The following is a 26,549-nucleotide window of genomic DNA, read 5'->3' as shown; positions in this document are numbered from 1 at the left end:
AGCTTGGAAAATTCCAGAAAATGATGTCATGGCTTTAGAAGCTTCTGATAGGCTAATTTATATAATTTGAGTCAATTGGAGGTGTACCTGTGGATGTATTTCAAGGCCTACCTTCAGTGCCTCTTTGTTTGACATCATGGGAAAATCAAAAGAAATCAGCCAAGACCTCAAAAAAAGAATTGTAGACCTCCACAAGTCTGGTTCATCCTTGGGAGCAATTTCCAAACGCCTGAAGGTACCACGTTCATCTGTACAAAAAATAGTACGCAAGTATAAACACCATGGGACCACGCAGCCGTCATACCGCTCAGGAAGGAGACGAGTTCTGTCTCCTAGAGATGAATGTACTTTGGTGCGAAAAGTGCGAATCAATCCCAGAACAACAGCACCTTGTGAAGATGCTGGAGGAAACAGGTACAAAAGTATCTATATCCACAGTAAAACGAGTCCTATATCGACATAACCTGAAAGGCTGCTCAGCAAGAAAGAAGCCACTTCTCCAAAACCGCCATAAGAAAGCCAGACTACGGTTTGCAACTGCACATGGGGACAAAGATCGTACTTTTTGGAGAAATGTCCTCTGGTCTGATGAAACAAAAATAGAACTGTTTGGCCATAATGACCATCGTTATATTTGGATATTTGGAGGAAAAAGGTGGACGCTTGCAAACCGAAAAACACCATCACAACCTTGAAGCACGGAGGTGGCAGCATCATGCTGTGGGGGTGCTTTGCTGCAGGAGGGACTGGTGCACTTCACAAAATAGATGGCATCATGAGGAAGGAAAATTATGTGGATATATTGAAGCAACATCTCAGGAAGTTAAAGCTTGGTCGCAAATGGGTCTTCCAAATGGACAATGACCCCAAGCATACTTCCAAAGTTGTTGCAAAATGGCTTAAGGACAACAAAGTCAAGGTATTGGAGTGGCCATCACAAAGCCCTGACCTCAATACTATAGAAAATGTGGGGGCAGAACTGAAAAAGCATGTGCGAGCAAGGAGGCCTGTAAACCTGACTCAATTACACCAGCTCTGTCAGGAGGAATGGGCCAAAATTCACCCAACTTATTGTGGGAAGCTTGTGGAAGGCTACCCGAAACATTTGACCCAAGTTAAACAATTTAAAGGCAATGCTACCAAATACTAATTGAGTGTATGTAAACTTCTGACCCACTGGGAATGTTATGAAAGAAATAAAAGCTGAAATAAATCATTATCTCTACTATTATTCTGACATTTCACATTCTTAAAATAAAGTGGTGATCCTAACTAACCTAAGACAGGGAATCTTTACTAGGATTAAATGTCAGGAATTGTGAAAAACGGAGTTTAAATGTATTTGGCTAAGGTGTATGTAAACTTCCAACTTCAACTGTATATAGGCAGTGGAGTCGGCACTCATCTACCCAAAATAAATCCTGCGCAGAAATATCTGTATATTCAGCCTGGGCAAATTGGGATACAGAAACTCTGTATCCGTCAGTGGAGGCTCCTCAGAGGAGGAACATCCTCCTCAGGGAAATTTCATAAAAATAATGAAATATTTAAAAAGTTATCCTTTTAAGTTAAAACTATACTAAATATATTAATATGTCACCAAATAATTGATTAAAACACATTGTTTTGCAATGACGGTCTATAGTAACTTCAACAGCACTCTCTGGGGTAGCACCATGGTGTAGCCGGAGGACAGCTATCTTCCGTTTTCCTCTGGCTACATTGACTTCAATACAAAACCTAGGAGGCTCGTATGCCTCACCCTCTTCCATAGACCTACATGGTAATTATGACCACTTCCGGAGGACGACTTTCAACTAGTCAAAGCTTTTGTAGTATGAACTGACATGTTGTCCATCCAATCATAGGTTTAGGATCAGATAATGAACCTAGTGTGTTGTGTTGGGGTTGTGCCTTGCTAACATGCAGTTTTCACCGCCAGAATGGCAGAATGGGGAACATTACCGAAAATGTTGTGGACTTTTTGTTGAAGAACCCCTTTCATTCTCTGGGGTACACGGAAAAGGTGCAAATTAAAACCAAGGGTCGACCTCTGCCTTAGATCAGTTTCATGAAGAAGGATGAAAAGGTGAGAGCGTTCAATACCAATTGATCTCGAAAGTATAGGTGGTTAACAGGGAGCCTTTCATCAAGCCGCCTGTATTGCTGGCCTTGCCTGCTTTATGGAAAGTCTGAGACTTGTGCTAAACGGGGGTACAGTGACTTGAAGAACATTGATCATTCAGCAAATGGCATAACAAAAGCAGGGAGCATATAAATGCCCATATCAGATTCAAGCTTTTGGGAAAAAGCCGCATCGATCATGTAATGGAGGAAGGTCTGTGTATTCAAACTGCGCAACACAGCGAGAAAGTAAGAAGAAACAGGGATGTTCTCAAGCGGCTTATCGACACCACTGCATTTTTGGCCATGCAAGAATTGGCTTTCAGAGGACACTAAGATAGGGAAAGTTCTGCTAACAAGGGCAACTACAAGTAGCTTGCAGAGGTAATAGCACGTTACGATGCTTTACTTGCTGAACATATGGAACTTTCGACTGTCTTTTCTGGGATGTCGAAATCAATTCAGAATTATTTGATAGCTTCCATCACATCATTCATTAAAAGTGAGATTAAAGATAGACGTTGACGCAGTGCATTTTTTCACGCAGTAGGCTTTCCACTTTCCTTCTGTATTTATTTAGCAAAGGTGATAACACATAATCACTCTGGACAGACACAAGCAAAAACTCATTACATAAATGTTGCAGCAGCCTAGGCTACACCTAAACATTAGAGATCTGACATGCTGTATGGGATGAAAACGAGACGATTTTTCAGTCTGATCAACTGTAGGCTACTAATAATAGCAGCTGCATACAGCCTATGCACCCTGTCCATCTGATCAAAACACCTTTTTACAACTGATTAATCACTGTCATACCTTATAGGGTCCAGAGTTGTCCTGGTTAGGTTAACAGATAAGGAAAAACTCCAGGCCCCAGTGGGAAAAAATTGCCCCACCACTCTGGGACATATGGTGCCACCAGTCTGCATGCAGTTGTCAGTTATCATCAGGTATGTGGATGATCAGGGCTTTATTCAGGAACGTTTCTTGAGCTACTTGATGTGTCAAGTGGGCAAGATGTGCAGTCTGTTTGACTTTGTCAATTCTAAGATGTCTGAATTTAATTTCATGGAGAAACTCGTTGCCCAAACCTACGATTAAGCACCTGTAATGGTATGTATCTGCTATTTGTATTTACAGCTAAGTCCCCTCATGTTCCCTGATTAAGAGGTGATGACCACTCCACTCCACTCCCATTGTTAACGCTCTCCTGACATGAACTGAAGCCACGTCTCATGTGCCCGCTCATCCACTGGCACATTGAATGTTTATTCTCCAAGCACTGAATACCCCTATCAATTTTCTATCATTACTGTCTGTAGAGTCAATCAGACACACAAACACAATCACATTATTAAACATCAATGTTTTTACTCCTTGCTTGGACTAACTCATTCTTAGCTCTTTTTTCTAACTGTGTTGTGTTTTGTGTTATTGTTTTTTGTCTTCCCAGTCAAATCCTGTCCTGCCCTCAGTAGAAGGGTTGAGCTCTTCTCCCACACCATCAATCCATGATGAGCCTGTCCTGCACTGAAGCCTATGAACACCTCAACCCCTGTCCTGCACTGAAGTCAAGCCTATGAACACCTCAACTCATGCCTCATACCCTCATTCAATCACTGATCCCTTCCCAACACTGTGTAAGTCGCCCTCTCATTCCCATTCCCCATAATATTGTACTATAAATGTCTTTATTAAATACTTTAGGTTAAAATAATTAGTCTTTGACGATTTTTTAAACACGTTTTGTCGTCTTCGTGCACTCTGTGCTTATACCATGGGTCTCCCATCCTCCTCAATTTTTCAAGTCACAAGCCTCCGCTGGTATCCATAGCCACTCCGTTATTATTATTTCTGACCTCCCAATGACTGGAGGGTTCATCTTCAGTGTGTGCAGACAAACTGTTATTTTTTACCTTCTGAACTCCTCCTTCATTTGTTGTGTAATCAGTCAACATAGATGAGTTAGTTCATTTTCTTTGAAAGAGAAAGAGTACAAGAGAAAGTGAAAATGAAAGAGATGAGAGAGAGTTTTGTGTGTGTGTATATGTGTGTGTCTCTGTGTGTGTGTTTGTGTGTATGTATGTGTGTTTGTGCGTACGTGCAGTGCTTGGATTGGACAGGTGCATAAATCATTTTCTACTGCTTGAGTACCGGTACTTCTTATAGAATATTGGCTTAAAAGTTCCGGGCTCCTGAATATAAACAGTACCAGCACCCCAAAATGAGTGCCAGCACCAATTTGTGAAGTGCAGTGATACATGAAGTAAAAACGTGAAGTCCACTTCAAGCACTACAAAGTGTGTGTGTGTGTGTGTGTGTTGTAGAACTCACAGTGGAGGGAGTGATGCCAAACTTGCCCTCTCCATCTACTAGGCCGTATTCGATGACAGAGAAGAGGCCAGAGTCTGCATCTGTGGCACTGACTCTCAATAAGACCGTGCCCAAGTCAACATCCTCAAACACTGGCTTCTGCAAAGGGACAAAGAGACACAACAACATCAGCATACACACAGACACACTCACACAGAACACCTTGATGTAATTGGCTCAGAACAGGGCAGCACGGCTTACCCTTGGATGTACACAGAGAGCTAACATTAATAATACGCATGTCAATCTCCCCTGGCTCAAAGTGGAGGAGAGATTGACTTCATCACTACTTGTATTTGTGAGAAGTATTGACATGTTGAATGCACCGTCTGTTTGAACTACTGGCACACAGCTCGGACACCCATGCATACCCCACAAGACATGCCACCAGAGGTCTCTTCACAGTCCCCAAGTCCAGAACAGACTATGGGAGGCGCACAGTACTACATAGAGGCATGACTCCATGGAACTCTATTCCACATCAAGTAACTAATGCAAGCAGTAAAATTTGATTTAAAAAACTGATAAGAATACATCTTATGGAACAGCGGGGGCTGTGAAGCAACACAAACATAGGCACAAACACATGCATGCAAACACGATAACATACGCACTATACACATGGATTTTGTGTTGTAGATATGTGGTAGTAGAGTAGGGGCCTGAGGGCATAACTGCCTTAATTTTGCTAGACCCCAGGAAGATTAGCTGCTGCCTTGGCAGCAGCTAATGGGGATCCATAATAAATACAAATAGAAATACAAATGTCACTTTGATGTATTGACTAATCAAATCAAATCAACATCCATTTCAAAAATACATGCTACAATGCACTTTGCAACAACAAAAAAGGAGACAAGAAAGGGGAAGGGGTGGCAGTCACAGTAAACAGTGGCAACAACAAAAACAAGATGAGTGCTCAAACTCAGACCATCACAATAGAAATGATATCAAGTGAGTACTACTAAGGGTGAAACATTTTGCAGTGTACAGTGGGGAGAACAAGTATTTGATACACTGCCGATTTTGCAGGTTTTCCTACTTACAAAGCATGTAGAGGTCTATAATTTTTATCATAGGTACACTTCAACTGTGAGAGACGGAATCTAAAACAAAAATCCAGAAAATCACATTGTATAATTTTTAAGTAATTAATTTGCATTTTATTGCATGACATAAGTATTTGATCACCTACCAACCAGTAAGAATTCCGGCCCTCACAGACCTGTTAGTTTTTCTTTAAGAAGCCCTCCTGTTCTCCACTCATTACCTGTATTAACTGCACATGTTTGAACTCGTTACCTGTATAAAATACACCTGTCCACACACGCAATCAAACAGACTCCAACCTCTCCACAATGGCCAAGACCAGAGAGCTGTGTAAGGACATCAGGGATAAAATTGTAGACCTGCACAAGGCTGGCATGGGCTACAGGACAATAGGCAAGCAGCTTGGTGAGAAGGCAACAACTGTTGGCACAATTATTAGAAAATGGAAGAAGTTCAAGATGACGGTCAATCACCCTCGGTCTGGGGCTCCATGCAAGATCTCACCTCGTGGGGCATCAATGATCATGAGGAAGGTGAGGGATCAGCCCAGAGCTACACGGCAGGACCTGGTCAATGACCTGAAGAGAGCTGGGACCACAGTCTCAAAGAAAACCATTAGTAACACACTACGCCGTCATGGATTTAAATCCTGCAGCGCACGCAAGGTCCCCCTGCTCAAGCCAGCGCATGTCCAGGCCCGTCTGAAGTTTGCCAATGACCATCTGGATGATCAAGAGGAAGAATGGGAGAAGGTCATGTGGTCTGATGAGACAAAAATATAGCTTTTTGGTCTAAACTCCACTCGCCGTGTTTGGAGGAAGAAGAAGGATGAGTACAACCCCAAGAACACCATCCCAACCGTGAAGTATGGAGGTGGAAACATCATTCTTTGGGGGTGCTTTTCTGCAAAGGGGACAGGACGACTGCACCGTATTGAGGGGAGGATGGATGGAGCCATGTATCGCGAGATCTTGGCCAACAACCTCTTTCCCTCAGTAAGAGCATTGAAGATGGGTCGTGGCTGGGTCTTCCAGCATGACAACGACCCGAAACACACAGCCAGGGCAACTAAGGAGTGGCTCCGTAAGAAGCATCTCAAGGTTCTGGAGTGGCCTAGCCAGTCTCCAGACCTGAACCCAATAGAACATCTTTGGAGGGAGCTGAAAGTCCCGAAACCTGAAGGATCTGGAGAAGGTCTGTATGGAGGAGTGGGCCAAAATCGCTGCTGCAGTGTGTGCAAACCTGGTCAAGACCTACAGGAAACGTATGATCTCTGTAATTGCAAACAAAGGTTTCTGTACCAAATATTATGTTCTGCTTTTCTGATGTATCAAATGCGTATGTCATGCAATAAAATGCAAATTAATTACTTAAAAATCATACAATGTGATTTTCTGGATTTTTGTTTTAGATTCCGTCTCTCACAGTTGAAGTGTACCTATGATAAAAATTACAGACCTCTACATGCTTTGTAAGTAGGAAAACCTGCAAAATCGGCAGTGTATCAAATACTTGTTCTCCCCACTGTATATTATGAATCAATATTTTTGGTACCTGGTAAGAGGGTTGTGTAAAGATGGGGTTGTTATCATTGACATCTACAATACGCAGGTAGACAGGAAGCTCTGCCACTCTGGGTGGACTGCCGTGGTCCTGGGCTCTCACTGTGAAATTCAGCCACTGCACCTGCTCAAAGTCCACCGTCCGGTTGGCTACAATCTTACCTGCACAACAACACAATGTTTACCAGAACATTTCTCATCATAAATATACTAATTATATTAATGATGTTTGCTTATAAAGGCTCACTACATTGTTGTGTGTGTGTGTGTGTGTGTGTGTGTGTGGGGGGGGGGGGGTTGTTTGTTTCAACTCTGGGTTCAATGTAAAACTGATTTTACATGATTCACAGTATGCTACATCCAATAATTTCATTCTGTTTCATTGTCATGTCAATTCTGAATGACCGATGCAAAGTTTGCAGAATGTTTGCATTTAGAATGTTTGGTTGATTTTTCAAAAATGAGCTTCAATACCCAGCTATTCATTTTCAGAATTCTATGATGAATCAAAGCGCTGAGTAAATAAACCACCTCTATCCTCTGTTCTATTAGCAAAGTTACAGTTACTGGAGAAACTGGACAAGCTCCTTTCAAGACTTTCCTGTCAACGGGACCTGAAGAACTGCAATATCCTATGTTGGCTGAACAAGGACATGGATAATATACAACTAGCTGGTTTTTCTATACATCAGCAGGACGGAACAGCAGCGTCGGGTAAGCTCAAGGGAGTAGTGTGTGTCTCTTTGTTAACAACTGGTGTGCAATCTCTAATATCATGGAAGTCTCAAGGTTCTGCTAGCCTGAGTTAGAATACCTCATGATAAGCTGTAGACCATACCATTTACGAAGAGAGTTTACATCTATATTTTTCGTAGTTGTCTATTTACCACCAAAACAACGATGCTGGCACTAAGGCCGCACTCAACGAGCTGTATAGGGCCATAAGCAAACAAGAAAATGCTCATCCAGAGGCGGCGCTCCTAGTGGCTGGTGATTTTAATGCAAGAAAACTGAAATCCGTCTTACCTAATTTCTACCAGCATGTTAAATGTGCAACTACAGGCAACATCCGCATTGAGCTAAAGGCTAGAGCTGACACTTTCAAGGAACAGGACACTAACCCGGACGCTTATAAAAAATCCTGCTATGCCCTCAGATGAACCATCAAACAGGCAAATTGTCAATACAGGACTAAGATCGAATCCTACTACACCGGCTCTGATGCTCGTCGGTTGTGGCAGGGCTTGCAAACTATCGCGGATTACAAAGGGAAACCCAGCCGCGAGCTGCCCAGTGAAACGAGTCTACCAGACGAGCTAAATACCTTCTATGCTCGCTTTGAGTCAAGCAACACTAAACCATGTGTGAGATCACCTGCTGTTCTGGACGACTGTGTGATCAAGCTCTCCGTAGCTGATGTGAGTAAGACCTTTAAACAGCTTAACATTCACAAGGCCGCAGGGCCAGACGGATTACCAGGATACGTACTCGGAGCATGCGTTGACCAACTGACATTTTCAACCTATCCCTGACCCAGTCTGTAATACCTACTGTACATGTTTCAAGCAGACTACCATAATCCCTGTGCCCAAGAAAGCCTAGGTAACACGTCTAAATGACTATTGCCCCGTAGCCCTCACATCCCAACAGATCCACTGATGACGCAATCTCTATTGCACTCCACACTGCCCTTTCCCACTTGGACAAAAGAAACACCTACGTGAGAATGCTGTTCATTGACTACAGCTCAGCATTCAACACCATAGTGCCCTCCAAGCTCATCACTAAGCTAAGGACCCTGGGACTGAACACCTCCCTCTGCAACTGGATCGGCAACAACACATCCGCCACGCTGACCCTCAACACAGGGGACCCTCAGGGGTGCACGCTCCCCTCCTGTACTCCCTGTTCACCCATGACTGCGTCGCCGCGTATGACTCCAATACCATCATTTGCAGATGACACGACGTAGGTAGGCCTGATCACTGGCGACGATTTGACAGCCTAAAGGGAGGAGGTCAGAGACCTGGCAGTGTGGTGCCAGGACAACAACCTCTCCCTCAATTTCAGCAAGACAACGGACACGGAGGGCCGAGCACACCCCGATTCACATCGACGGGGCTGAAGTGGAGCGGATCGAGAGCTTCAAATTCCTCGGTGTCCACATCACTAAGGACCTATCATGGTCCAAACACACCAACACAGTCATGAAGATGGCACAACAATGCCTATTCCCCCTCAGGAGGCTGAAAATATTTGACATGGGCCCTCAGATCCTCAAAAAGGTATACAGCTGCACCATTGAGAGCATCTTGACTGGCTGCATCACCGCTTGGTATGGCAACTGCTTGGCATCCGACCGCAAGGCGCTACAGAGGGTAGTGCATACGGCCCAGTACATCACTTGGGCCAAGTTCCCTGCCATCCAGGACCTCTATACCAGGCAGTGTCAGAGAAAGGTCCTAAAAATTGTCAAAGACTCCAGTCACCCAAGTCATAGACCAGGGGTGTCCAACCCTGTTCCTGGAGAGCTACCGTCCTGTAGGTTTTCACTCCAATCCTAATCTAGCGTACCTAATTATAATAATTATCTGGTTGATAAGATGAATCAGATTAGTTACAACTGGAGTTGGAGCAGAAAGCTACAGGAGGGTAGCTCTCCATGAACAGGGTTGGAGAACCCTGTCATAGACAGTTCTCTCTGCTATCGCACAGCAAGCGGTACCAATACACCATGTCTGGAACCAACAGGACCCTGAACAGCTTCTACCCCCAAGCCATAAGACTGCTAAATAGTTAGTTAAATAGTTAACCAAATACTGTATATTTCAACTGTACTGTGATGTCTTACAAAAGTTCTGAACCTTTCTATTCTCATTGTTTCTACAGATTGTGAATTGAAAATATTTTTTTTTGCTAATAGTATTATTATATTATTGATCGATTGACTATGACTTTTCAGATCACCCAGTAGTGCTATCTGCAGGGTTAGCTCCAGGTAAATATTGCAATCCTTTAGCCATTCCTGGACCTGTGTCCAAAAACAAGCTACAAATGGACAGTACCAAAACTAATGATTCTGTCTCTTCGCAGCAAAATCTGCAGAGCTGGGAAGATTGTATCCCCCATATAAATAACATTCTATTGGTAGCAATAATTGTATATAATAATTTAAATTGAAAGATTCTAAGTTTTGAATACGGTGTCGTTTTGCGTATCAGTTCATAAACACTATGCCATGGGATCGGTACGTCAAAAATCTCTTCCCAACTATTTTGCAATCTATATGGGACGGCTGTCAATCCTTTGGTCCTTAAATGAAACTGATATACTTTTTTTATTTATCACAGTTTTCCTTAACCAATTATGTTCTTTAATGCAAGGCCGACAGACAAGTTCCTTACTTTCTCCTCCTTCCACTTTCCTCTTCCATTTTTGCGGTAAGGCTGCAATTATTTGGTTGTAATTTTGGGTAGAACAGACATTTACATATGTTTTTGTTAGCTGCATATGCGACATAACTCCGCCAGTCCTACCGATGATATCATTTACAAAGAGTATAGCTTTTTTAAACATTTTGTCAAAAAAATAGTTTTTTTGTCAATTAGTATATTTAAGTTTAACCACAATTTTTGTTGCATTTTTTGTTCTGTCGTTTCTGGAGGATTAAATTGAAAATGCAAGCAACTTTCTATGGCTTGTTTTAGAAATAGTGATATCTGGGAGATGATTTCCTTTTCAAATAACTGAAAGTGAGTGGTTGTAATCTGAATAAAGGGAAAAAGGCCATTCTTGAACATTGGGTGAGACAATCTTACCAATTTGCTAGAGAACCAGTTCGGATTTAAGTATAACTTTTGTATAACTGAAGCTTTTAGTGATAGGTCTAATGCTTTAATATTTAATTATTTCTGTCCTCCGAATTCATATTCATTATATAAATAGGCCCGTTTAATTTTGTCTGGCTTGCCGTTCCAAATAAAATGGAATATTTTGTTCTTATATAATTTAAAAAACTGTTCGCTAGGTGTAGGCAAGACCATAAGCAAATAGGTAAACTGGGATAATACTAAAGAGTTAATCAGGGTGATTTTTCCACAAATTGACAGGCACACACCTTTCCATGGTAGCAAGATCTTATCTATTTTTGCTAACTTTCTATTATAATTTATTGAAGTGAGATCATTAATTTCCTTTGGGATATGTATTCCGAGTATATCCACATTTTATTGGTAAACTACATGGCAATGTAAATGTTTTATTTTTTATTGATCCAATACATAATATAGTACATTTGTCATAATTTGGTTGTAATCCAGAGAGGTTAGAAAATGTATCTAGATCCTCTATGAGGCTGTGGAGTGATTCTAGTTGTGGATTTAAAATAAAACATGAATCATCAGCATACAATGACACCTTTGTTTTTACGCCCTGGATTTCTAATCCCCTGATATTATTGTTGGATCTGATTTTAATAGCTAACATCTCGATGGCCACAATAAATAGATATGCCGATAGTGGACAACCTTGTTTCACTCCTCTTGACAGTTTAAAACTTTCTGAGAAATAGCCATTATTTACTATTTTACACCTATGGTTACTATACATGATTTTGACCCATTTTATAAGAGATTCACCAAAATTGAAATGCTCCAGGCGTACTTTATCAAATGCCTTTTCGAAGTCTGCTATGAATAGCAGGCCTGGTTTCTCCGATTTTCCACAATGTTCTATTGTTTCCAATACTTGCCTTATATTATCTCCAATGTATCGTTCCATGTAAAAAACCTGTCTGATTAGAATGAATAATATCCGACAATACCTTTTTAATTCTATGCGCTATTACATTTTGCTAGAATTTTTGCATCACAACAGTGAAGTGTAAGGGGCCTCCAATTTTTTTATGGACTTGATCTTTATATTTTCCACTTGTATCCTGTTTCAGTAATAATGAGATCAGACCTTCTTCTTGAGTGTCAGATAATCTACCATTTACATAGGAGTGGTTAAAACATGCTAATAACGGTCCTCTTAGTATATCAAAAAGGTTTGGTATACTTCCACTGGTATGCCATCCAACCCTGGAGTTTTCCCGGACTTAAAGTCTTTAATTGCATCCAGAAGTTCCTCCTCTGTAATTTCACCTTCACATGAGTCTTTCTGTTTGGCTGTTAATTGTACATTATCAATGGAAAAAAAATCTCTACAATTAGCTTCAGTTAGAGGAGATGGAGGCGACAAACGAAAACATTTGCTTAAAGTACCTTGTTTCCTCCTTCAAAATATCATTTGGTGAATCATGGGTTACTCCGTCAGTAGACTATCAGATACTCAGCAAGAAGGTCTGATTTCACTATTACTAAAACAGGACCCAGGTGGTAAATATAAAGATCCAGTCCGCCTAAAAAACTAGAGGCCCCTTACACTTCAGAGTTGTGATGCAAAAATTCTAGCAAAATGCATAGCGCATAGAATTACAAAAGTATTGTCGGATATTATTCATCCTAATCAGACAAGTTTTTTCACATGGGACAATACATTGGAGATAATATAAGAGAAGTACTGGAAACAATAGAACACTATGAAAATGCTGGGAAACCAGGCCTAGTATTCATAGCTGATTTTGAAAAGGATTTTAATAAAGGGCGACTAGAATTTATGTGTAAATGCCTGGACTATTTTAATTTTGGATCTCTTATACAACAGGTTAAAGTTGTGTATAGTAACCCCAGTTGTAAAATAGTAATTAATGGCTACTACTCAAAAACTATTAAACTATCAATACGAGTGAAACAAGGTTGTCCACTATTGGCATATCTATTTACTATGGCCATCGAAATGTTAGCTATTAAAATTAGATACAGTAATAATATCAAGGGGCTAGAAATCCGGGGATGAAAAACAAAAGGTGTCATTGTACGCTGACAACTCATGTTTTCTTTTTAATCTGCAATTTGGATCCCTGCACAGCCTCATAGAGGATCTAGATAATTCCTCTCTGGATTACAACCAAACTATGGTACAACCAAAGCAAAAAAATACAACTTTTACATTACTGTGTAGTTTACCAATAAAATATCTGACGGTGAAGTGGACATACTCAGTATTCATATCCCGAAAATAAATAAATGATCTCACTATAATACATTTTAATAGAACGTTAGCAAAAATAGATAAGATCTTGCTACCATGGAAAGGCAAATCCCTGTCTATTTGTGGAAAAATCACCCTCATTAATTATTGAATTGGTTATGTAGTAACCAAAGAAGTGTTAAACAAATCAAAATATTCTTCAAATAGCCACCATTTGCCTAGATGACAGTTTTGCACACTCTTTTCGGGGAATAAAATAAAATATTGTATAATCTTTGTTAATGAGTTATGTCACACATGCAGCTAACAAAAATATAGCGTCTGCTAAATGAAAAAAATAAAAATAAAGGTAAGGAACTTTGTGATAAAGAAAATTGTGATAAACAAAAAAGTATACCAGTTTAATTTAAGGACACATTTTTTTTACAGCTGCACCATACAGGTTGCAAAATAGTTGAGAAGAGACTTTTGATGTGCCGATTCCATGGACATGGTTTATGAACTGATACACAAAACAACACCGTATTCCAAACAACATTCTTGCAACCATTAGAGTGTTATGTATATGTGGGATACAATCATCCCAGCTCTGCAGATTTTGCTGCGAAGAGAGATAATTTTTAGATCACTTGTTTTGGTACTTCCCATATGTAGCTTGTTTTTGGTCACAGGTTCAGGAATGGCTGAAAAATCACAACATTTGCTTAAAGCTAGATCTGCAAATTACTTGAAAAGGATAGTCAATCAATCAATAATATCTTAGTAAAAATGTTAATCTTTCATTTAAATCTGTAGAAACTATGAGAATAGAAAGGTTCAGAACTTTTGTGAAACATCACAGCAAAGTTGAAAAATATATGGCAAGTAGAAATCAAAACTGGATGGTTTTCAGAGATCGATGGTAGGGGTTTTCTGGTAGCTGAAGTGTGGGACAAAAATACAAAATAAAAATAAAAGAGAACTAATGTAAAATGTACCGTATCCTTGTACCATGTCCGTAAAATGTATATAGTATGTATATTTACATTTACGTCATTTAGCAGACGCTCTTATCCAGAGCGACTTACAAATTGGTGCATTCACCTTATGATAGCCAGTGGGACAACCACTTTACAATTTATTTTGTGAATACTTATGAGATATTTCTGTATTTCATTTTCAATAAATTTGCAAACATTTCTAAAAACATGTTGTCACTTCGTCATTATGGGGTATTGTGTGTAGATGGGTAAGATTTTTTTTTATATTTAACCCATTTTGAATTCAGGTTGTAACACAACAAAATGTGGAATGAGTCAAGGGGTATGAATACTTTCTGAAGGCATTGCAGATGCTAGTCAGCCTGCAGTGAACTCTTCTAATGTAAGATAAATATGACTAAACTAAGAATAGGTACATTTCCTGAAGAAAATGTGTGTGCTTGCTTTAGCTGTCGAAAAATATTTGTTATGGTAGTGAGAGATGTGTTAAATTTAGAATTCAAGCTGAATAAAGTTAAATATAGTAAGAATAGTTCTGATTACTTTAGTAGAATGCTATACATTTCAGCTAGCACATCAATTACTAGAAATGGCGGAACCATGCTTCTGAAAAATAAACTGTGACTACAACTTAGCTGCGACATGCTTTCAATGGTGCTATCCAACACCTGACACCAATGTAGTTAATTAGGGGGTACCCTGACTGGGACTCAAACCCTGGTCCCTGTGACTTTCATTCCAAAACCATTATATCAAAAGGCTAAAATCTATTGTTGAGGTCGCTAGGTGTTTGGACTAAGGTTGTTTAGTATTTTTACAAGGGGTAACATTTTTGTATATAGTCAATCAAATGTGTATGTCCTAAAAAGTTCTGATGTGCGCTTTTGGAGTGAGATTTGTGTCAGTGTGTGTTTGTGTCTGTGTTATACCAGTTGAGGGGTCCTCCAGTCTGAGGTAGTCCCCTCGGGGCAGGTGTAGCAGCTGGTAGATGATCTGTCCGTTAGGGCCTTTGTCTGGGTCCACGGCTGACACGGACAGCAGAGTGGTGCCTGGCTGAGCGCCTTCCAGAATCTTCTCTGAGAAGTTGGCCACTCCAAAGGGTCTGAACCGCGGGGCGTTGTCATTCACATCCAGCACGTTCACTATCAGTCTCGCTGTCAATGGTTGAGAGGTAATTGAGAGGGTTATTTTTGTGATGAGACAAGAGAGTATAAGAGCATTTTCGTTCAACCTATTTTGAGTGTATTGTACTGATTGAGGTTTGTGTGTAAGGTAAGTATGCTTGATTTTATCATGAGCTGAACTAAGTCAATTCCTATCAACTTCTGTTGGTTTGACAGTGTTGAATCTTGAGAGACATACAGTGGGGAAAAAAAGTATTTAGTCAGCCACCAATTGTGCAAGTTCTCCCACTTAAAAAGATGAGAGAGGCCTGTAATTTTCATCATAGGTACACGTCAACTATGACAGACAAAATGAGAAAAAAAATCCAGAAAATCACATTGTAGGACTTTTAATGAATTTATTTGCAAATTATGGTGGAAAATAAGTATTTGGTCAATAACAAAAGTTTCTCAATACTTTGTTATATACCCTTTGTTGGCAATGACACAGGTCAAACGTTTTCTGGAAGTCTTCACAAGGTTATCACACACTGTTGCTGGTATTTTGGCCCATTCCTCCATGCAGATCTCCTCTAGAGCAGTGATGTTTTGGGGCTGTCGCTGGGCAACACGGACTTTCAACTCCCTCCAAATATTTTCTATGGGGTTGAGATCTGGAGACTGGCTAGGCCACTCCAGGACCTTGAAATGCTTCTTACGAAGCCACTCCTTCGTTGCCCGGGCGGTGTGTTTGGGATCATTGTCATGCTGAAAGACCCAGCCACGTTTCATCTTCAATGCCCTTGCTGATGGAAGGAGGTTTTCACTCAAAATCTCACGATACATGGCCCCATTCATTCTTTCCTTTACACGGATCAGTCGTCCTGGTCCCTTTGCAGATAAACCGCCCCAAAGCATGATGTTTCCACCCCCATGCTTCACAGTAGGTATGGTGTTCTTTGGATGCAACTCAGCATTCTTTGTCCTCCAAACACGACGAGTTGGGTTTTTACCAAAAAGTTATATTTTGGTTTCATCTGACCATATGACATTCTCCCAATCCTCTTCTGGATCATCCAAATGCACTCTAGCAAACTTCAGACGGGCCTGGACATGTACTGGCTTAAGCAGGGGGACACATCTGGCACTGCAGGATTTGAGTCCCTGGCGGCGTAGTGTGTTACTGATGGTAGGCTTTGTTACTTTGGTCCCAGCTCTCTGCAGGTCATTCACTAGGTCCCCCCGTGTGGTTCTGGGATTTTTGCTCACCGTTCTTGTGATCATTTTGACCCCACAAGGTAGATTATCAGTGGTCTTGTATGTCTTCCATTTCCTAATAATTGCTCGCAAAGTTGATTTCTTCAAACCAAGCTGCTTACCTATTGCAGATTCAGTCTTCCCAGCCTGGTGCAGGTCTACAATTTTGTTTCTGGTGTCCTTTGACATCTCTTTGGTCTTGGCCATAGTGGAGTTTGGAGTGTGACTCTTTGAGGTTGTGGACAGGTGTCTTTTATACTGATAACAAGTTCAAACAGGTGCCATTAATACAGGTAACAAGTGGAGGACAGAGGAGCCTCTTAAAGAAGAAGTTACAGGTTTGTGAGAGCCAGAAATCTTGCTTGTTTGTAGGTGACCAAAGATGAGAGAGGCCTGTAATTTTCATCATCGTACACGTCAACTATGACAGACAAATTGAGAAAAAAATATCCAGAAAATCACATTGTAGGATTTTTAATGAATTTATTAGCAAATTATAATTTGCTAATAAATTCATTAAAAATCCTACAATGTGATTTTCTGGATATTTCTTTCTCAATTTGTCTGTCATAGTTGACGTGTACGATGATGAAAATTACAGGCCTCTCTCATCTTTTTAAGTGGGAGAACATGCACAATTGGTGGCTGACTAAATACTCTTTTCCCCCACTGTATAGGGCCACAAAAAGGTGATGAAATACCAAACAATAACTACAAGTAGGGTGATTTTAGATGAAGACTCACCATTAGGTACGCTGACTGACATGTCGATGACATCACTGGCGTTGTCATGCACCGACACAAGGATCTCAAAGGTGGCCACCAGCTCTCTGTTGAGTGGTTTACGCACAAACACAGCGCCTGTGGGAACACACATGCACAGGCACACACACACATACACGCACGCACACACACAGTTCACATATACACACATTTAACACACACACAAACAGGCACACGCACAGGTACGCACGCACACAGACACACACACACACAGTTTACATACAGTTTACTTATACTGTATACCAGGACTGCCCAACCCTGTTCCTGTAGAGCTACCGTCCTGTAGGTTTTTGCTCCAAACCTAATCTACCACACCTGATTCTAATAATTAGCAGGTTGATAAGATGAATCAGGTTAGTAACACCTGGGGTTGGAGAGATTATTATTTTTCATTTATCCAGGCCTATATGTAAACAGTGTGCAACAATGCCTAATTTATCATAACCATTACAGATAACAAATGCTAATTGCTAAATTGTCCCATATATATTCAGTCAAAAAAAAAATAAGTCCCATTTAAGATTGATTTATTGAAAACGTAATATCACCTGGTTATATTATTAATACAACAAACTACATTTTAAGTGAAATATTAGAAATTCTAAAGCTAATTTGACCTATGCACTAACAATTTGACCTATGCACTTTTCAGCATAAGCAGCTTGACTACTGTTAGTGTACTGTAGCTTTATTGATCAACTGTACTTCAACAACAGATGTAATCACATTGTTGATTAAGATTCAAACCTTCTCTCAAACAGCCTAATACACACTCTTAGAGTAGGTTTACCCCATTAATGTACTTGGTCATGTAAATGTGTTATTTCATGTAAGGCATCATCCCATTCCACTAATTTAAACATCATGGGGAGGTTTTCCTGGACACAGATTAAGCGTTGTCCTGGACTAAAAAGCAAGATCAATGGAAAATCTCCAGCCCAAATTATTTATAGTCGAGGACTAAGTGTAATTTGTGTCCTCGAAACCACTCCTTAACCCTACATTTGACCTAGTCTAATACATACAGTGCCTTGCGAAAGTATTCATTCCCCTTGGCATTTTTCCTATTTTGTTGAATTACAACCTGTAATTTAAATGGATTTTTATTGGGATTTCATGTAATGGACATACACAAAATAGTCAAAATTGGTGAAGTGAAATGAAAGTTTAAAAAAATTCAAAATAATTAATAACGGAAAAGTGGTGCATGCATATGTATTCACCCCCTTTGCTCTGAAGCCCCTAAATAAGATATGATGCAACCAATTACCTTCAGAAGTCACATAATTAGTTAAATAAAGTCCACCTGTGTGCAATCTAAGTGTCACATGATTTGTCATGACCTCAGTCATGACCTCATACACCTGTTCTGAAAGGCCCCAGAGTCTGCAACACCACTAAGCAAGGGGCACCACCAAGCAAGCGGTACCATAAAGACCAAGGAGCTCTCCAAACAGGTCAGGGAAAGAATTGTGGAGAAGTACAGATCAGGGTTGGGTTATACAAAAATATTCGAAACTTTGAACATCCCACGGAGCACCATTAAATCCTTTATAAAAAAATTGAAAGAATATGGCACCACAACAAAACTGCCAAGAGAGAGCCGCCCACCAAAACTCATGGCCCAGGCAAGGAGGGCATTAATCAGAGAGACAACAAAAATACCAAAGATAACCCTGAAGGAGCTGCAAAGCTCCACAGCGGAGATTGGAGTATCTGTCCATAGGACCACTTTAAGCCGTACACTCCACAGAGCTGGGGTTTACGGAAGAGTGGCCAGGAAAAAGCCATTGCTTAAAGAAAAAAATAAGCAAACACGTTTGGTGTTCGCCAAAAGGCATGTGGGAGACTCCCCAAACATATGGAAGAAGGTACTCTGGTCAGATGAGACTCAAATTGAGCTTTTTGGCAATCAAGGAAAACGCTATGTCTGGTTGCAAACCCACCACCTCTCATCACCCCGAGAACACCATCCCCACAGTGAAGCATGGTGGTGGCAGCATCATGCTGTGGGGATGTTTTTCATTGGCAGGGACTGGGAAACTGGTCAGAATTGAAGGAATGATGGATGGTGCTAAATACAGGGAAATTCTTTAGGGAAACCTGTTTCAGTCTTCCAGAGATTTGAGACTGGGACGGAGGGTCACCTTCTAGCAGGACAATGACCCTAAGCATACTGCTAAAGCAACACTCGAGTGGTTTAAGGGGAAACATTTAAATGTCTTGGAATGGCCTAGTCAAAGCCCAGACCTCAATCCAATTGAGAATCTGTGGTATGACTTAAAGATTGCTGTACACCAGCAGAACCCATCCAACTTGAAGGAGCTGGAGCAGTTTTGCCTTGAAGAATGGGCAAAAATCCCAGTGGCTAGATGTGCCAAGCTTATAGAGACATACCCCAAGAGACTTGCAGCTGTAATTGCTACAAAAAGGTGGCTCGGGGGGGTGAATAGTTATGCACACAAGTTTTTTTCTCTTATTTCTTGTTTGTTTCACACAAAAAAATATTTTGAATCTCCAAAGTGGTAGGCCATTTGAACGTAAACTTCTTTTTTTATCAAAATGCGTTTTTTGGCAGAAATGCCTTCTGGTACATGTGAACTTTCATGTGCCTTAATAAAACACTTGTGTGCCATCTGTAAATACCAATACAATTGTTAAATTACGAGCCTTCCCTTTAGCCATGATTGGCTGAGATAATGGGTGGGCTGGACATGCCGAGAGATGTGTTCGGATTGGTCTGCCATGTAGCATGCTTTTGTCTATAACATGAGCTGGTCAGTATGTGTAGGTAATCCTTTCTAACGCGGCTTTTTTAACGATATCACGTAGTAGAACTGCAAAAGGGTTGCTCTCCACTTTATGGAGGACCAAGTTTTGAAATCAGTGGAATGCCCAGTGGAATTAGAGTATGAAAGCTAAGGAGATTGAGAAAATTCTGGCATTTGATTGCAAATATGCAGAGGGAGTCGAAAAGAGAACACACAGAAGGCTATTGTATAAAACACCTGTCTCCGGATTACATCTTCAAACTAAGGGCAACGATGGCATCCGTGACAGAGAGGGAGAAGCGTCCATCCATGTCTACGGGTAAGATAGTCTATCTAGCTATATTTTCAGATATTACACATTTCTAATTTTGTCAGAAAGTAGTTTTCATTTACATTTATGTCATTTAGCAGATGCTCTTATCCAGAGCGACTTACATTTCAAGTTAAATCGTACTGTTAGCTATCTAGCTAACGTTAGCTGGCTGGCTCGCTAGCTAACGTTATGTGTATGATCTGTGTAGTAATATTATTCGTTTCTCAGAGCCATTTGCATTGCTAGTTATAGCCTAATGCTAGCTATTTAGCTAACATTGAACCTGGTTGGTTAGCTACGTGCAGATTCATGCAGGGTAGTAACGTTATGAGTTGGGATTATGATTCATTGTCTAGCTACATTGTTAAACAAAAAACTCCAATATGCAAGTAACCATTTCAATAGAATGTTCATGATGTCACTGCAACAGCTCTGGCTATTTACTCCGATTTCAGAGCACTCTCGTCTGAGTGTGCCAGAGCGCAGAATAACTGACGAATTTACGAATGCTCAACACCCGTTGAATATGACCAGTGTCAGTAAACGTTGGCAAAAAAACGTATTTAAATTGTTGCCAGCAGCACAGTTACAGTCAACAATGCTCTGGATAACATAAAAACAGCCTAACCAGCTCTGCTAGGGCGAGTAAAATGGACAGAGTGAGCTTTTCTCTCATTCGTGTCTGGAAGTAGCTAGCAAGCTAGCCAACGTTAGCAAGTTAGCTTGGGTGCTTGAGTGCTGTTGTTAGGTCAGAGCGCTTGGATCAACTCTACTCCTCCACCAGAGCGTCCAGTGTGCGCTCTGAACGCTCCGAGAGCTAAATGTTCTGAATTTATGAACGGCCAATCTGACAACGCTCTGAGCACTCTGGCACTCCAGATTGAATTTACAAACACACCATAAACCAGTATTTATGCATAGTCACTTTAACTCTACCCACATGTACATATTACCTCAACTACCTCAACTAGCCGGTGCCCCCGCACATTGACTCTGCAACGGTACCCCCCTGTATATATAGCCTCCCTACTGTCACTTTATTTTACTGTATATATAGCCTCCCTACTGTCACTTTATTTTACTTCTGCTCTTTTTTTCTCAACACTTTTTTTGTTGTTGTTTTATTCTTACTTTTTTGTTTAAAATAAATGCACTGTTGGTTAAGGGCTGTAAGTAAGCATTTCACTGCAATGTCTGCACCTGTTGTATTCCGCGCATGTGACCAATAACATTTGATTTGATTTGATTTGATTTGAAATCTTTGGTTGTTTAGTACATGGCCTCACTCCTTAAAGAGATTTGTGGGATAAGTCTTAAGAGGGTGTGAACGATGCTGAATGGGTGTAGACAAAGAAGAGCTCTCCAGTAGGTTTCCCAAAACATTCAAGGGCCATTTTCTCAAAAGTGTGGTTACAAGTGTATCAACTTTCAAAGCAGAATTACTTTCCCATTGTTCCTCAACTGTAGTGTATGATATACCATTTTCTAGCTCTGAGTCTCTAATTTTATCCAATGTAAAAAAAAACAATTTCAAATTTTTGCTACATAAGACCGAATCGAGCTGGTCGGTCACATATTTTGAAGCTATACAGTGGGTCTTCAATTAAAAGTTTTGAGCTTATGCCGCGACCGTTTGTGGTAGATGGTGGCAGATTGTGGTAAATTGCATCATTCTGTCATGGCACCAACACTATCACAAGGGGGAGTTAGAGCGCTGATCTATTGGTAGTCTAAACTGTGGCACAAATTGACTATCTTTTCGTAAATTAATGGAGGTGTGAATGTTTCAGTCCGAGAGTCTCTGTTCTCTGGCACTAGAGTCCTGCATCAGACCAACAAAAAAAATAGCTTGCGGGTGGTCCCGGAGTTGAGAGAGAACTTGGGTAAATACAGTGGCGCAATTACACTTGACATGTGGACTGATGATTTGTGAAAAATAGGCATGGTGGGCTTTTGGTTTCTCCCCCTCTAAAAACAGAAACAAATTATTCTAAATAACAAAATGGCTTTATTTACCACAGTGTGAAAGAGTGATAGCCCCTCTATATAAAGTGAGTTTCTGAAACACAGAGTTCTTCTTTGCTGAAGAAACTGAATGAAAGAGAGTCCAGCAAGGATAGGGAGGGGAAATGATGAGGATGATGAAGAAGAAAGTGATTGAATTAAAAACAATAGTCTAAGAATTGCTCTTCCTCTGTCCTGCGGGCACACTAAAAAAACTACACTTTTTTTTTTTCTACTTCGTCAGCTTATTACTTACTAAAACTGTTGTTACACTGTAAGGTTTTTATTCTAAGAGAAATGAAAATGGTCTGTTATATTCCATTATATTCTTAAAATATATGTGTTGACTGAATATACTCAAGTGATGTCTGCTAAATTAACAAGTTGATGGCGAAGCCATAAAGCCCCCGCTACTAAGCACAAAAAACAAACAAACAAAAAATGTTTTCAAGACCTGAGCTATTAAATATTGTTTTTTATTTTATACATTTACTTGTGGAATGTTACCAAATAGATAACAACAATAGAAAGAATAATCTGGTGGCATTGGTAGAGAGTTGGGCTGAGAATGGAGTGAAAGTGCACTGTACTGTCAGCAACAACTCTGTGGGCCAGGTGTAAATGATTTAGCACCCTTTCCAATAAATTGGAATACAAAAGAAGCCATCCACCCTTGATGGGCTATCAGCAGGACAATAGACTCTTGCCGAGTTTAGGGACGTTACATTTATTAATGGATGTTTGCGAAGCATGTCACTTCACCCATCTCTTTGCATAGCCCATCACATACACTATTTTCTAACCACATCTGGATGGATCCATAACAAATTACTATGGTAATAAATATCATTGAATGACAGAAATATTGGAATAAAGTAGGCTAATGAAATTGAAGGCAACAAATTGTTGCTTACTGAAACACCCAAAGTCATCCAATTGTTATAATAGGATTTGAAGCAATAGCCTACCCACGTGCGGTCAACTATTTCAGCACCGTTTCGCGCTGCTTTGAGACAAGCATGAGGACTGTTCTTGATAAATCAATCAGATTTTTCTTTTCACTGAATCTCCATTTGGGTATTGGTTAGCCTACAATTAGGGTGTTGAAATGTTAGGATTATTTTGCTCTTCACTCGCAGTCGCCTAGTAGTCTAGGCCTACTCCCGACCGGTCATGTTGTACAGTGTCGTATTTTCCTAATGGAAACCCTGAGGCCTACATAGGCTACTGTAAAATACATTTTCGTTTTTCTTGGAATGGTTGAGCTAACGTGCGCTAATGTGATTAGCATGACTGTTGTAACTAACAGCAAACTTTCCAGGACATAGGCATGTCTTATATGGGCAGAAAGCTTAAATTATTGTTAATCTAACTGCACTGTCCAATTTACAGTAGCTATTACAGTGAAAAAATACCATTATATTGTTTGAGGAGAGTGCACAACAACAGAAAACTTATCACGGCAACTGGTTTGATACATTCACCTCTGAAGGTAAATAATGTACTTACATTCAGTAATCTTGCTCTGATTTGTCATACTAAGGGTCCCAGAGATAAAATGTAGCATAGTTTTGTTTGATAAAAATAATTTTTATATTCAAATGTAGATACTGGGTTCTACAGTTTGAACCCCTGCTGTCTCTGGTTCCACACCCACCCCACCCGGCCATCTAGATGTGTGAAAGTTAGTGTATAAGCTAATGATCCATCATGTATGACATTCCTGGGAGTGTGTAAACTTACATTTTGTATTACCATATCATTTTTGTATGTTCTCTATAGTTATGTACTTGAAAATGTATCAATTGAACAATTCGGCACATTTGGGCAGACTTGGATAAATCAGAAACTTTGCACACACACTGCTTCCATCTAGTGGCCAAAATCTAAACTGCGCCTAAACTGTAATATAATAGTGGCCTTTCCCTTGCATTTCAAATATGATAAAAAAATAAACGCATGTTTTTTTGTTTGTATAATCTTTTACCAGATGTAATATGTTATATTCCCCTGCATTAATTTCACATTTCCACAAACTTCAAAGTGTTTCCTTTCAAATGGTATCAAGAATATGCATATCCTTGCGTCCTGAGCTACAAGCATTTAGATTTGGGTATGTCATTTTAGGCGAAAATTGAAAAAAAGGGTCAGATCCTGAAGAGCTTAATTAATAAATTTAACTAAGATCCATTTCTAACAGTATAAACAGCACAACAAATACAATAATAATTTACAAACAAATTATTATCAATCCCATATAGTCTGTTCTAACAAAAAAAGGTTTTAAAGTCTCTAGTACAGCCAATATTAAAAACAGTCAAATGCATTCGAGAATTCAATCACTTTAGCCGACATGTTGCGGTTTATTCATTGTTTAATTATTCAAGGCTCCCTTTGTTATTTCGTTTTATAACAAAAATGCTTGACTGTATTTAAAGACATGGATGACTGGTATGCTGTGTGATGACATGTACAAATGAATGAATGATTGATTTATATACTGTATATTGAAGTAGTCCTTTATGCCAATAAGTAAGTTACGCTAAAACATCTACAGTAACCAGGACTGTTAGGCCTACAGCTTCATGTCATTTCAATAACGTAGCTTCTCAAAGATGCCCTCTGGTGGTCGAACTAGCATTAATGGTGTAGTATCTAAACAGTTTATAATTTTGGCTGACGTTTGCAAATGGTGTGATAGATGAACTTTACTCTGCTTTGCTGAAACATCTGGAAAGCATTACTACAGGGGCTCCTTGGAATAGAGGACATTTGGAGATATGTGGAGGCCAGGGATTGGTCTATCAAAAACCACCCATCTTATGTTACATAGGATATAAATACCATGTTTCAACAAAGGACGGGGAGAATAATCATTTTTAGATTGGGTTAGTTGTTCTCCGGATTTCTGCAGAAATCTGTAAATTGGCGCTGGAACCTTTGATATAATAAACCTTTATAATCAAGTACAGTGTCAAGCGGATTTCTTGTCTACACAGCATATCAGCATCGTTGTCTCGACACCACATTAAATGGCGACGAGGACTTTTGGGACGTGTTGCGTCTCTTCAGCGTTCCATTCATGGGCTACGAAGTGACTCCCGCTCAAGAGGCCGGCAGTTAAGGTGAGCTTTCTCATAACTTTGGGCGCTGGTCGGTTCGTGTGCTGTGTGTGTGCGTTGAGGAGATGTACCGTCAAAGGACTTGTGTGTGCGCCTTGCTGTTATTTGCTGTGGGATGACAATCCGTTCTAAATTTCTAAATTTGTTTGCGTTGAAAACAACGCAAACAGGGGGGAGTGTCTATAGGAATTGATAACACTGGGCACAGGGATATTTGGCTTGAATAAATTTAAAGGAGTGTCCAGGAATAGAATGAAGGAATAAGACAAGGAAATAAGGAAAAAAAGTATACTATTAGGACGTCGCTGATTTAAGGAAGCCCTCAAACGAGGCGATCATTAAGATGGGCCGTAAATCTTAGGAAAGTCACTAGGTTGACTTTCGGGTCAGTTATGGGAACTGGAGATTGTAGAATATTCATTCAATTGCATGTTACCTCTCGGAATATAGTTGACGAAGTATATGTTCGATGTAGCCTCTCATTGAATATCTGCAACTCAAGGTAGCAGACATTTAGGAAGGAATATAAAGGAAAAAAGGAGCGATGTAAGCATGCTTTAGAGTATTGTATGAACGGATGCATTCTTGTTTGAATATGTGTGTGTGTGTGTGAAAGAGAGCCTATGCGTGTGTGTACATGGGGTGGTCTCTGCTGTGTTCCAGCTGTGTCGACTCATGCTATGATAACATTTATGTTAGAGATATATACATATATATGTTTTGGTTGAGAACAGGGGTTTTAGTTTTTTGTAAGGAAATATGTTAGTTAAGGTTAAAACCTTATGAGTCTCCATTTGAGAGAACGTTTAAAAATTGTTAAAAAACTATGAGCCCCTGGGAGGACGTTTGGTGTAATGGATAAGAAAATAAGTCTACAGATTAGAGTAAAATATGTGAAGATAGAGGAGAGAGAAAATAGATTGTGGTAAAGTTAAGAAACTTCTAAGTAGGATTTGTGTTCTATGTTTTGTGTTGGTTTGTGCGTTTTGTTCAGTGTTACTGTTTGTCTGT

At 40.1% G+C, this 26,549-nt stretch overlaps 1 protein-coding gene across 1 annotated transcript in view; it reads right to left on the bottom strand.

Annotated features, from left to right (window-relative positions):
• The window catches only part of LOC311133639 (cadherin-23-like), a 601,713-nt gene that overhangs the window by 41,824 nt on the left and 533,340 nt on the right, over positions 1-26,549 (bottom strand). Inside the window, exons 43-46 of the mRNA XM_084167165.1 lie at positions 17,290-17,406; positions 15,115-15,339; positions 7,105-7,274; positions 4,462-4,599 (exon numbers count right to left, since the gene is read on the bottom strand). Coding sequence (XP_084023291.1) covers positions 4,462-4,599; positions 7,105-7,274; positions 15,115-15,339; positions 17,290-17,406 — 650 coding nt within the window. The remainder of the gene's footprint in view (positions 1-4,461; positions 4,600-7,104; positions 7,275-15,114; positions 15,340-17,289; positions 17,407-26,549) is intronic.

This window comes from Coregonus lavaretus, assembly GCF_964263955.1.
Source record: "Coregonus lavaretus genome assembly, chromosome: 1".
Taxonomy (NCBI): Eukaryota; Metazoa; Chordata; class Actinopteri; order Salmoniformes; family Salmonidae; genus Coregonus; species Coregonus lavaretus.
Note: the sequence above shows the minus strand (reverse complement) of the source record. Positions and strands in the feature narration are given on the sequence as shown.